This window comes from Eulemur rufifrons, chromosome 8 (genome assembly GCF_041146395.1).
Source record: "Eulemur rufifrons isolate Redbay chromosome 8, OSU_ERuf_1, whole genome shotgun sequence".
Taxonomy (NCBI): Eukaryota; Metazoa; Chordata; class Mammalia; order Primates; family Lemuridae; genus Eulemur; species Eulemur rufifrons.
The window spans coordinates 54,410,292-54,424,875 of NC_090990.1; the positions used below are offsets into that span (position 1 = coordinate 54,410,292).

The 14,584-nt window shown below is 37.3% G+C and overlaps 1 protein-coding gene across 2 annotated transcripts in view; it reads right to left on the reverse strand.

Moving 5' to 3' along the window:
• Positions 1–14,584, reverse strand: part of PTGER3 (prostaglandin E receptor 3) — a 192,256-nt gene that overhangs the window by 119,134 nt on the left and 58,538 nt on the right. The window contains exons 3-4 of one of the 2 annotated variants that reach the window (XM_069480144.1): positions 5,353–5,444; positions 2,348–3,305 (exon numbers count right to left, since the gene is read on the reverse strand). The exons of the other annotated variant lie outside the window; for it this stretch is intronic. Of the exons in view, the coding sequence (XP_069336245.1) occupies positions 3,302–3,305; positions 5,353–5,444 (96 nt within the window). The 3' untranslated portion in view covers positions 2,348–3,301. Of the gene's footprint in view, positions 1–2,347; positions 3,306–5,352; positions 5,445–14,584 lie in introns of those variants that run through there. 2 annotated transcript variants of the gene reach the window in all.

The following is a 14,584-nucleotide window of genomic DNA, read 5'->3' on the forward strand; positions in this document are numbered from 1 at the left end:
GATGAAAGCACTAGTGCTGCAACTGGATGGGTGTTAGAGTAGGCAGGAGTTCATTTGTTCCAATGCAAAAGTCATAGGTCTAAAATTACATATATTATATATGCATGAAATGATGAAAAAGTATATATACAGAGAGAGTCAGGAACCATGTCTATACAGCCCACTTATAAAACATATTAATGTTACACATTTCTTTGCATATGTATCTCATAGAGCTTTACAGTAGTTACTATAATTACAATTAAACCATGGATCAAGCACCATTGGTCCTCCTGTAACATTTTTCGGCAGAGTTCCTAAGGAACTTACTTTATTTTGAGATTTAGTTTTGTCCTCATTATAATCTCATTACATAATGATGAGAATCTGTGTTTATTGAAGATAATAACAAAAATGAAGATGAAAGTACTTGTTAAAAATCACTAAGTGTGTTGCTGAATCATGATCCACAATATTTGAGCACATACATATATAACAGAATTTACTATTTTAAGTGAAGTTAGTATGCAATGGATACATTTCTATGGATTCTAAACAGAAGTATCCTCTATATCTTCCACTCAGTTTTGCTGTGAATCTACAACTGCTTTAAAAACTAAAGTTTGTTTTTAAAAACAGTATCATAGGTATTTTATACTGACATATACTTTCCCTCCATCAGAATTCGAACTAATTGGACAAAGATCATTCCTTATTTTAGGAGAAATATTTTTGCCAAATAGTGATTATTTTTTAAATTCTTTCAATTATTTTGTTAATTATTACTCTTACAAGAAGAGCTTTAATAAACATTATTATATAAAACTGGATGTGATTATTCTGCCTGGATATAGACATTTTTAAATCAGGAAAGCTTAGCATGAAATTTGCCATCTTGAACAACAACATGGAAATAGTGTCTGTCACATTCATTTAAATTTTCAGCTGATAATCTTGTATATAAGTGTTACCTTTGCTGATAATTTACTAAATAAATAACGTCTTTCTAGGTGTCAAACATTATGGTAGTGCTAAGAGACCTATGAAGAAAATATAAGAAAGGGTTCTATCCACCACGAATTAGAGTTTTGTCAAGGGAAAAAGACATATACAATGAAAATATTTTTAAAATAATATAATCATCATCAAAATAAATACTGTGTAACTTCAAAGTTGGGGATAAAGATAAAGAGAGAACAAAGATACTCAACTAGTCGAGGCCTTAAGGACAGAGTGAGATTTGAACAAGTGGGAGGTGGGTAGGTGTTGCATGGGCAAAAATAATCATGAAGTATTATAAACAAGAATAGCATCCAGGCATTTGTATTTGATTCTGTCCATGACATTTAAACTTACACAGTCGGGAAGCTACTTTATAGATGAAATTGACACACATATAGTTGGGGATAAGTCTGAATAAAGAATGAATCAGTTAATACTTTCTGAATACCTATAATGCTACATTCACTTTACACTTTATAATAACAAGTATTACTATCTTCAGTTTATAGATTAATTTACTGAGATTCAATGAGATTAATTAACTTTCTCAAGGTCACAGAGTTTGTGAGTGGCACAGCCAGATTTAAATCCAAGTTTGATTCTAAAACACATCTTTCTATTACTGTATCACATTGTCTTATAAATTGGAATATCATTGTAGCAAATCTTACATCCCACTGCACTGTAGGAAGAACAGTACACCTGGAATAAACACACACACACACACACACACATGAACTTGAGTCTGAGTTCTTACTTATATTAGCCATGCTACATAGAGCAAGCCCTCTGTAAACTGTGCCATCTTTTTTGTAAAAATAAAATAATAGATGACAGCTAGATAATCACATAGATGAATGATGGACAGATAGAAGTAATAGGAGCATGGACATTCCTCTGATGCTGGCAAATGCTACGTGCTCAATAAAATGCACTACATGTAAGCCAGAAGAAAGGTATTGTACATAACATCAGCTTTGTGGTAGTTAAGATCATTTCAAATATAGGTTTGAAAGAAAATAATTGTATTTTACAGCTAACTCGCAACTGGTTCTACTATTTAATCAACTATTGGTTTAATCTAGTTGACAGAAATGACAATGTAGTCACAGCGCAGGATCCTATGGCAAAACTGCTGATACAGTATTTGCATCTCTTCCTAAAGTGTCCATATCGGTGATAGCAGGGTCCTTAGCACAGTGCCTAAAGAGGACACACTCAGTAAATAAGTGTTGAATTAAGTGAATCAGGGGAAGGAATGGCGGGAGGAAGAGAATGAGAAAAAAGGCAAGAGGAAGGAAGCATGGTTACATTTAAAGGCAGGGAAGGGCAATTCCAGCTGAAAAATATTAGAGGATAAAGTATTTTTTAAAAGTCCACAGAATTTATTTCAATACAGACAAAATAGATCCCCTTTTTTCATAAAAAAGTCAAAATTTGATGTTCAATAATTATTTATTAATTTTGCTTTTTTGTATGCTGCCGATGAAATTTTTAAAAATCTTAAATTGACAGTGGTGAATCAGGGCACGATGCTGGATTTTCAGTTGCTCTAACTGAACAGGTAATCATCTAGCTTCAAAATTGTTTTTTATGATGCTTCAAGGGTGCCCCTAGCTGCATTACTACTTTGTCTTCAGAGGCTTAGAAATAACAATTAAGCAGATTCCTGAGTTACTGAATGACACATAACCAGAATTGAGACAGAAACTTTTAATTCTAAGATTAGCTCACAGGGACACAAGGTCTCTAAAACGTTAATCACATGTTTGGCATGAATATTCTTTGTTATTGTACCATCCTGCCTTCATTTCACATGCTTTTCTATATCATTAAATTTATGCCCTATTAATGGAATTCTTGCTCTCTTAATATGTCGACTTTTTTCACTGTCAAAAGCATATACCTATTTTTCAATCTGATATTATAAAATTGAAACTATCATAAAAATATAAAGATGTCCACATAGGTTAATATTCAGGTAAAGGTTTGAAATGGGAGAAAACTCTTGGAACATGGGTCTTCCTTTTCTCAATCTTTCCACCAATCATTATCTGTGAAATTCTGCCCAATTTCTTAAATATGTATTCAAAATCCTATCCAAGAAGCCAATTTAATATTCAGAGGCATAGATTATAATAATAAACCTAGTCTACGTGGGTATTACTGACAAGAAAAATTATTAAAATGAAAACGGAAACAAGATAAAAATGAAGAGACAATCCAAATCAAAATATAAAATTCTCCTTCTCAGGTGGGAAGAAATACACAAACTCAGGGAAGCAGGAATTGCAATAAAAAGTCCAACTTCGTTTTTTCATTATCTGTTAGAACAGAGAGAGAAAGATGCAATAAGCATGAATAGGGATAATTTTTTTTAATTTTGTGTATGATGTGAGGAATAAGATATCAGTGAGAAATTTGTTTGCCTTAGTCAAAACATTTTTGTTGAAATAATTGCATGTGTTTTATAAGTAAAAGCAACTGTATGCCCATCAAATGGTCAAATAATCTTGCTATAAAAACAAGCCCCAATTAGGATATAACTTTAGCCTAAAAAGAAATAAGTTAAAGTACAAGTTGAAATAGCTGGGAAATACAATTTTTCTCCTATCAAACCAGCAAAGCATTCTGTTTATTTATTTTTTTTTTTAAGATAATATACAGGGCTGGTTAGGGTGAAGCAATTTTCATCACCATAGCTGATGAAATTTTAAGTCTCTATTTGGGAAAGCAGTCTGACTACATGCATCTTTAAAGAACATTAAAAATCATATATTTTTTATTCATTAAAGTCTTCTTATGGTAAAAAATTACAAATATTAAAAAAACTTCTGCATTTTAGTCCTCGGGTAATGATACAGTACTATTCATTGGGGTGCCACATTCGACCACAGATTATGATAAAGTAAACTACAGTGTTACTTTTGATGGACTATTCCATAAATATTAAAACAACTTTAAAAAGAATTTGAAAATAGTCTTGAAATGCTTATTTATGTTAAAAGGAACGAAAATAAATTTCAAAAATGCATATTATAATATTACCATAAGTATATAAAACAAAATTTTTAAAAGTACAAAGAAAAAAAGGACAGAAATAAAATATACCAAAACAATGATGTGTTTTTTCTGAGTAATGAAACTTAAGATAGCTAAGCTGATTTTCCTTCTGATTTTCTCCATTTCCCAAAGTTTCTAGAGAGAACATGGCTTATTTTTTTTATAATGGGTTAAAAGTATAATAAGATTTACTTTAAAAATTTTCAATGTAATTAGAGAGCACCTACCAAAAAAGAGATGGGAACAAAGTATCTCCCTTTCTCCCCTTCATTTGTTTACCTGGGGAATCTGTATTTATAGCAAAATAGTGCACAGTACCTATTAGATATTAGGGGAAGGATGTAGGATTCTAAAGGAGAGCTGAGTAAAAATTTATTGGCTTCATGATTTTTGAGCTGTTTTCCAAAATCAACCAGGTTATTTTATTCTACAGGCATGGTTGTACTCTGTATCTCTATTGAAAAACACATCCATGTCTTCCCCCCAAAATAGATTATCTCTCAGCTACTTCAACCAGGGGAGGACAAATAGCCAAAGAAATTGAGCTGCTTGAATGTCAATGTCCACATCCATGATAACAACTTGTACCCGACATTACCCAGAGAATAAAATAAAATGAGCAGGTTGACTTTCCATTAAAATGAAGAGTTCAATTTATTTGATAAGTCAATTGTGCTATCTTTGAAAAAATAATTAAACCTTTTTACATTCTTTCTTAAAAAAATAAAACTTCACAATGCAGTAATACTCAGCAGATGTTTCACTCAATTAACCCTACAGTCACTAACTGAAATATCAAAAAGAAGTGTTTGAAGGAGGTTGAAATTTGATACCGCCAATCACACACAATTATGTTCTGCCTTCTAGAATGTTCATTCATGGAAGGACATGTTTTATACAAAATAAATCTAATCAAAAGCACAACCAAGAGTGTGCTCCATGTGGTGAACACACTGGATTCTGATGTCTAATTAAAAACCGGAGTAGCTTAGCTTTAAAATACTCCTGGAGACTGTCCTTACTATGAAAAATCAGTGACATGCAGACTCTGTGATGGCAAGAGAGTTGATCGATCAGTCACAAGACCCTACTGGAGCTAGTCTCAAAAAGCTCTTAGTTGGAGGAGATTTAAGAAGTAGTTTTAAAAACAACAGCTCCCCTAAGGCATCCAATCCTCCTTAAGCAGATGTGTATGCTTAATTTGCATTTTAATTCTTAGAGATATTCTGCCTTTGTAGCATGAGCTCAGTTGAGAATAGAGAGGGCGGGGAGGCTATGCTGTGAATCCAGGCAGCTACTGAATCTCACCTTTCCAAATGGTCGCTCCACATCAAGGTTGAGGAACACTGGTGGGGTAAGGAGGTGGAGCTGGATGCATAGTTGTTTGTGTGGTACCTGATCTGTGAACAGACAGAGGGTTTCAGTGGGAAGAATTATTGATTATGATTCCCTTTTGTCAGATGACACTTCCTTTAACATTTTGAAAGAAAAGCAAACCCAAAACCCATACATTAACTCATCATGGCTGTGATCAAGCAAATAAAGATGGTTAGGTATTATCTTCCCAAGACGATCTCACTCCTACCTTCATGCTTTGACTCACACTCGTTTTCTCCTACACTGCTACAACAAATATTACATGAGAGCAGAGACTATGTCCGACATGACTTCTAAATCCACAGAAGTTATCACAGCACTTGTTCAATGTTGAATAAAAACTCATTCACCTCAAATGATTGGTGAAGGCAAATCTAATTCAATCACTTTCCAGCCCATTGCTCTAGGATAAAGACCAGAATTCTTAACATGACCTCAAAGGCCCTGTTTAATCTGGCCTCAGGCTGCAATTCCAGCTTCATTTCAAACCTTTTGGTCTTTTGCTCTTATGTGCTTAGACCGCATCAGCCACCTTTGAACATTATGAACAGTATCATCCTCCTTTCTACCTCAGAGCCTTTGCACTTGCAGTTTCTGCTGCCTGGAGCACTCTTCCATTCCTTCATCACCTGGCTAATTTCTATTCATCTTACAGATCTCAATTTGGAAAATCACTTCCTCAGGGAACATGCCATTGACTAGGACTGGCTCTCCACTGTGTGACATTCACTATTTTTCTTTTCAGGAATTCATGTAGTTTGAAATTAATAGTTATTTGTATGATCAGTGATTGAATATTTGTCATTCTATCTAAGCTATAAGCTTTGTGAGAACAGGAACCATGCCTGGCACATAAGTCATGGTCAATAAGTATTTGTGGTTTCAGTGGATGATGCTGCCTAATTGGTCCTGAGGCCCATCCCTCAGCAGTATTCTCCAAATTATAGCCTAAATTCATTGAATGTCATAGCTGAAAACATATTTCCTTTTTATATATTCTCAGTAATTCTCCTATAACAAAAAGCAGAATGAAATAAAATTTTATAAGAAATTGTTACAAGAAAAGCAGAAAGAAATAAAATTCAATGTTTCCTCAGTCTTTTTTATTGGCCTCTTAGAGTCCTTTTTTTCCCTCAGAAATTTAATTAAGATCATCTTAAACAGCATGGCCCTCCTAAGTGGCATGGCATGACATAAGTTGTCCAGACAGACGTGTAGTTTTCCATTTCTTGACAGTGTTAAGCAAATGAATGTCTGTTTTAGAAAGGCAGTGCTGCTTGAAGGATCATAAAATAATATGTTTTCTTTGTGGTAAAAATTACACTTTGGCCAAAATCTATTTCAGAGCAAACAGAAAAAGTTTAGTGACACTTTTCCACAGAACTATTATAGCTCTAGAAGAGTGGTCAGACTTAGGGAGAAAGAAAAACAAGTTTTCTTATTTATTCTGCGAGACTTTCAGAGCCTCTCTGTACTCCTGTATAAGAAGATTCCCTGTACGCTAAAGACAATCTGGTCAGGGTAAGTTCCTGCCTTAGCTGACTAGATTTCTCTTCCTGACACTACCCTACTTGGTTCTTGTTTAGACTGCTTTCACCAAGCGAATGCTCTTGTGCTTGCATTATCTGTAAGTTAAACTTTAGTAGCAGATGCAGTTTGAATATTATACACCTGCCCAATGTCGAATAGCCGAGGGTGGGGCCGGGAAGAACTAAAGAAATGATGCAAGATAATTTGTGAAAAGCCAGGAATGCTGAAGGATGGCATTCTTCCTTACTGCACTGTCTGTGGAGCACAGAGGATTCGGACGGCTGCAAAACTATTCTGTATGATTCTATAATGGTAGATGGAGACATGTCATTATTCATTTTTCCTGGCCTATAGAATATACAACACCAAGAGTGAACCCTAATGTAGACTATGGACTTTGGATGATAATGATGTGTCAATATGGTTCATCGATTATAACAAACATCTGGTGGGGGATGTTGATAAAGTGGGAAGCTACGCACGTGTGTGTGTGTGTGGGGGGGTATCTCCTTACCTTCTGCTCAATTCTGCTGTGACTACTCTAAAAAATAAATTCTATTTGTTAAAAACAGTTGTCTGTTGGAAATTATATATGATTTAACCTCACAATGGCCTTCATACTACTGTTTCTGACCCGAGTTTCCTTCTCTCTAATACATCCTCCATACTGTTTCCAAGGAAAACCTCAGCAAATCATAAATATCTCTGAAAGTTTCCCATTGCTAAAGAATAAAGCCTACCATCTGTCAGGTGATGCCAAACCCCTCTGCATTTAATTCCATTTAATTCTTAACCCCTTTAATACACTGACTTTCATTCACACCAAGTATGGCCCTTCCTGAGAGTGTAGGATGGGCAGGTACTCACAGGCCTCTCTTAGACACCTCAGCTCTTGCCACCATGAAGATTTTCCTTCGTGCTTCCCAAGGCCTTCCTGCCTCAAATACATCCTTTTCCTCCCATTTCAACTAAGCTCACAGCTCCGCTGTGTTCTCCCCAAATTGCCAAATACACATGACATCTAATCTGCTAGCAAAGCTTGTCTTCTCTCTAGATATGAGAGGTCAAGAGTTCTAGAAAGCGCAATTTTATTTACTAAGCCATGTTTCAAGATTTTTTAAAAAATTCAGTTCAGATAGTGCCGACTATGTGTGTATGTGTGTGGAGCGGGGAGTGGTCTTGCAATTTGAATTTGACTCTTGGACCAAATTATCTCTTGTGGCAATTTTGATAAATACTGATGTGTAAGCGGTCACTCCACAGACCCCTGAAAACAGCCCCTTTGTTTGGCATTCTGCCGTGGCTCATGTGTGGGGCCTGTGGCTGCGTTTGTCTGGGCTGGGGATGCCTGATGCCCGTGTCTGCAGGGCCACACTGCCGCTGTGCGCTGCACACAGTGCTAGCCTGTCTGCGAGGTTCCTTCCAGGATGACTGAGTGACACTCCAGGGCTGTAGCTACTTTTCATCATGTCATTAAGAGTTCCCCCTGCTCACCCCCATCAGCTCACTAACTCACCCCATCCACCACCTGATCCTAAACAACTGAGGACTATCGTGGTCTGTGCCTTCAGAATTTCAATGCTAGATTTGTAACATATTCTAAAGGCCAGCTGGATTTTGAAGGGACAAAGAGAAAACCATCCTAAAATCCCCTCCCATCACCTCTAGTTACCCACATCCTTGTTACAGATCCTCCTGCTCCCACAACCTCCCCCGCCCTCTTCTACCTTCCTGTCCACTGGCTCCTTTCTGTCCACTTGCAAATGTGCGTAGGCCTCCCGTATCTTAGGAAACAAAATACACAAAAACACCTGCGCTTGACCACTGGACTCTAGCCCTTCCTGTAAGTGCAGTCCCATCTTTCGCCTCCCTTTACCACTTCCTTCTCTAAGCGATATATAGTCCCTGCTCCTCCTATTTCCTCTTCCTTCTACACAAGTAAACAGAACTATAAAGTACTTCATTATAAAGTATTAATTCATTTAATTCTTTATATTTGGTACTATTATCATTCTTCCCTTGACATATGAGGAAACTGAGGCATGGATAGGTTAAGTAACTTGCCCAGACTCACCCACGGGTAAGTGGTAGAGTTTGGAGTCATTTGCAAACAGTCTGGATGCAGAACATATGTGCTAACCACACTCTACTGCCTCACTTCCTCCAACCCCCTATAAATGGTTTTCACACATATGCTAATAAAACTAGTCTCTTGGAAATTTTAGGTTTGTGCTCTCAACTGTGGTATTGTAGTACTCACACTAGATATACCTGTACTGAACATTAAACTCTAATATTTATAAACTTGTCTCTCTTTTTTTAAAACAAGCATAATAAAACCTCATTAATGTGGAACGAACAATCATTCCGATTATGGCTGAACTAAATTTTATATTTTCATGATATATAAAAAGGGCTTAATTGATTACATTAATGAATAAAACATATAAGGTAGTGGGGCAGAATTAGAACTACTCACAGGGGAAATATATAGATAACTTTAGAATGTTAAAGTGCAAATCCAGGCTTCTTATATCAAAGGAGTCTTTCCTGATACAGACCATAATATATATTATGCACTTCCTGCTGTCTGTTTTGAAGGAATGTGCACTATAGTAGGAAAACAATTGAAATAACAAGAAATAATAGAAAATGGCACATAATCACACGCCAGGGTATAGCATGGTGATGTTTGCCATCATCTAATTTGCTGGAATTTTCAGGGCATATCCTGAGTCCTGGCAAGTTCTTCTTAGGCACCATGCCAGCTGCCATCAAGAGGGTGGTGATCCCTGTGGGAGTAAACAAAACTGCACATTTTAAATCTAAAAGGAGCATTGGACATCATGTAATCCAACTCTCTCGTTTACAGAGGAGGATATGAGGCCAAGTTTTCTTTTCTATAGTCACAAAGCTAGTTTGCAGCAAAGTCTTATCTGGAATCCAGCTTCCTATTTCTCCTCTATCACTAGGCCCAATAATAGATTTGCAGATTTAATCCACCGTAAACAACCCAGAGCATATGTTATTTAGTAAATGCTTGGTTCATTAAAAAAAAAAAAGAAAGAAAGAAAAGAAAGATGTGAATAACTGAGCAGAGTGAAAAACTGTAAAATGTGACCTGGCCATTTCTGCTACTCGATGAGCCCAACACGGGGAGAGATTTTTGTTTGTTGATGGACTCTCAGAGACTAGATCAGAGTCTGCCACAGTACAGCTTCATTACTATGCAATGTCTGAACGAACGATTTCTAAGTATTTTACATGCAGTGTCTGTAAGTGAGTAGATACTATGAAATATCCATTTCATGGGTGAAAAAAAAAATTAAAGCTCAATGAAGTTAAGTAACTTGCTCAAATCTAGACCTAGAACCAGGACTAGAAACTAGGCCTTTGGTGCCTGCCTAATTCATTATTTAACTTTAAAAAGATCACTTTCTAGGGGAAAAAATGAATTACTTAATTATTCTATATAGAAGATAAAGATAGATATGCAACCTCAGCAACATTCTAAGGAAACGGGTCTAGCTGGCACATTATCTATTATCATTATTTACTTGCTACTCTTTTGAGAGTGAGCCGTCATTTCTACTCCGGGGCCTGCTCTATCACACTAACAACAAGAAGAAACGGTTTCCCCTTCTTACTCTCCAAGGTTTCCTTCCCTTCTTATCTCTCTTCTCAGAGTTCAAACCGCCTAGAGAAACGAAGTGGGTAGGCCAGGACCTCTCCTTCTAAAGATCACTCTCACGGCTCTCCCTGAGACTCTGAGCAACTCGAACTATATTAAAGGCTCTAACGTTTTACAACCTTCTCCTTATATAATTTCATCTTTTGGGATTTTTACAGCCTCACAGTCCAAAATGATTATACTGTTACTAGCCTTTGTGACCTTCAGTACTTCTGTTTGAGTCTTGGTCTTTTAAGAGGGTTCCGTGTTTTTCCCCTTCTAAAGCATTGAAATACATTCTAAGGAGAATAGAACTGAAATACAGTTACAGGAACTGGTTTCCTCACAATAGTACACAGGCTGTAGAAGCCTTAAGAATTCAGAGAAAGGAGAAATATAAAAGTAATTTAGTGGGACTGAGTTTTCATAAGGAGGTATAGGACAGGAAAAGAAGGACTGGCAGGGAAGAGGGCGAAGGCTTGAATGACTGAGAGTCCAAGACAGTGAGCACATCCAGGTGGCTATAATGGATGTTTTGCTTTTGGACTAAGATCAGATAGGGCTGGACAGCAATTGGAGAAACAGAACTGCTACTCCACTCAAACAAGTCTAAGACTTTGACACAACTTGGGGAAATGACAAACTGATGATTGATAGCCAAAAACCTACGATAAGAAGAAAGATCAAATATTAAAAAATGCCCCTGTATAAAGTACCTCCCCAGCTTCCCGAGCAGAAATAGTTGCTCCTCAGTCTCCCATGGAAAATTGTCCACACCACTACCACACCTATGACATTGCCTGGCACATATGCTGTCCTGTCTGGGTCCCCAAAAGACTCCGAAAAGCTTGGATGTCAACACTGAAGATGTACCATCCAGAAATGTTCTTTACTTCATGCTACAAAATAATAAATAAGAAGTTCTTCCTTCAAAATTCTGACCCACATTATATAAATGAAAAGTGAGAGTTTCTAAATACATTAAAAGTCTAACGAGACTTTTGTGGGGGGTATTCAGAGGCAGGGAAATCTTAATGGTTTAATGCTTCTCTGTAAGGAAGAATATACAATGGCTTCTTCCATAGCATTTGATAAAATCTTTAGATATCATTTTTTTCTGAACCGTCAGTCATTATTCCACTAGGAAAGTTTTCGTTTCTTCTCCAACTAGCTGTTTTTCATTAGGAAGGCACATACAATATGTCCCTATTCCAACTTATTACTAAATATAAGTGAGTGGTTCTTGGTTTTTTTAATATGTGCCTGAGAATGTCTTCTTTTCTAACCACTTAGTTCCTCCTTTACTATCCACCCATTATGTTGATAAAGCCTCCTTTAGAAAGTGATTTTTTCTGCCTCTAGTCTCTGCTATAACCCATCCTTCGTAAAATCCTACATTTGGCCACATGGCATAGAAGACAGTAAATTTGAAAACATATTTCCCAGCTAGAATCCTGGTTCCACCAGTTATTAGCTATGTGACTTGGAGCAAGTTACTTGAACTTGCTGGGCCTGTTTGCTCCTTGGTCAAATGGGGATAATGACAGTAACTACCCTCTAAGATTGTTAGCAGGATTAAAGGGTTATTGCATGTGGCGAGCTCAGAACAGAACCTGACACAGCGACACAAAGCTCAGAAGAATTAGCTATTACTATTTCAGCTACATTTATTATGCCAGCCTCACCGATGGTTCCTTAAAAGGGAAATTCCCTGGCCCAAAACCCCAGCTGAAGGGACAACCATAGGTCACCACATTTCATGCAAAGATTCTGTACATCTCAGACACACCCGATTGGAAAAGGTTTGCAAACCCAAGCTACAGGTGAGCCATTGACCTATGACTCTGCCAGTCAAGGAACAATGGTTGACAAGGAAGAGAGTTCCTCTCGTGAGAATCCAAATTTGGAAATGTTAAGAAAATGAAGAAGATAGCATCAGGATCAGAGCCACAAGAAAACAGATTATGAAGTTAACAATTATGTTGACAGTGAGAGAAAGAATAAACAGTTATTAAAAGAAACACAATTATGGCAAGTGGAAAACATCTAGGTCCAATCATGGTGGAGGACCGGCATGAAATTTCATTTATTCCAGTTGTGGATTCTTGGGATCCTGACTGACCCTCCAACTCCAGCCTGCACACTGCCTTGAGCTAAGTGGTGGTCTATTTCTTACACCCCAAAGAACCTGAATAACTGACCAATGCAGGCACCTTAGATGATGAGTTGGGGAATTTTATCCATACTTTAGTGATTCCAGTGCTAATCAATCAAATCGTAGCCCTCCAGTGCACCCTATGCACAGTCATCCTCATTTAGAACGGACTTCCATTCTTTTTGACATATGCACAGACTAATTTTCTTTCAAGGGCTAGTTCAAATCCCACTTTCTCCATGAATACCTGGGTACCATACCAGACAGACGTGGATCAAGGTTTTGTGGGACCTGAACCATATACAACTTTCTTTAATAAAATGAACACAAAACCAGGTCCAGGGCCTAAGAAAAGGCCTGGACAAGTGAGAGACTTTAACACTTGAGTTTCCTCAGCTTCACTGTACATCTGCTTCTGAGACCAGCTCAGTAGGAACTTTTCTGTTATGAAATTCTTTTACCAGGTATACTTATAACAGTGAGCATAATCACACAGACCTGCTTCATAAATTAGCTCAGTCTTATCCCTGCTGCTTCCCACTTTGGGAACGTCATTCGTGATTGCACTGCTGTATTCCTCCCTCCTGGGACCCTGGGAAGGAATTCCTGATGTCCAACAGATCATATTTGGGAGAGAAAACATCAGTACACACCACCGCTCCTGCTCATTTAGCATCTAGCATATACCACCTGATACTGTTAGCTAAGTCATTCTCCACACAGTTGTTTTTAAGGAAAACCTGGTCATTACACACATACATACACAAACATCCCCACACATGAGCTTTGTAAAATTGCTTGTTATTTCCTATTATCCATATAATAAAGCTAAAATCTATTTTATAGCTCACGAGACTCCTGTCCAGCTGTCCACCTTCATTCCTCTCTCTCCGTCCCTCCCCATATCAGCTGAGCTAAGAAAGATAATGTCCATTTGTGGACGTCTATGAAAGGGAACAGTCAATAAACATTAACGGTTATCTCTGGTTTTAAATTCCACTCCGTTTTTTCACTTCCTCCTTCCCATTGACCCCTGCCTCAGGTGAAGCTCTGGGTAAAGACTCTTACAAAAAGGTGATGGGTTTGTCAATTAGCTTGATTTAATCATTTCACAGTCTAAACATATATTGACACATCACATTGTACCCCGTAAACATGGAATATATACAATAATTATTTGTCAATTAAAAATAAAATAAATAATAAAATTTTTTAAAAGAGACTACATAAGTCAAAGAGGAGCTTTATGTGGGTGGAACCTCAGAGAATAGAAAGGCTCACAGACGGCTGGGTGTGAAGCACCTTGGAGATAGGACAGCCACCTAGAGAAATAGGCCAGAGAAAGGCTGAAGGGACTCATAGAAATGCAAAGCAGCTGTCCAGAGTGAGACCTGCCAAGTGACAGCCAGAACATCAAGCACTCCCTGGAGTCACCAGAGCATTCAGTAGGGATGCAACTCATGAAGTCATCCAGAATGTACATGAGTCTTTTTGTTTGATCTTAAAGGAAAAGAACTCCCTATGGCTAGAAGTAGGGATATCTGGATACATCCAGAGTCACTTATTGAATATCAGTGCCACTTGATTATAAGTCCCATGGAGGCAGGGTTCATATCAATCTTGTTTCTATTCTATGTCCACATATCACAGTGCCTGGCACTGAGCATGAGCTCAATAAATATTTGATGAATGAATAAATGATCTTTTCAACAAGACTCTAGCTCTTTGAAATCAGGGACTATATTATAAATATTCTGTGACTCCAAAGAGCCCAGCATGATGACAGGCACAGAGTGACACCAGTTACT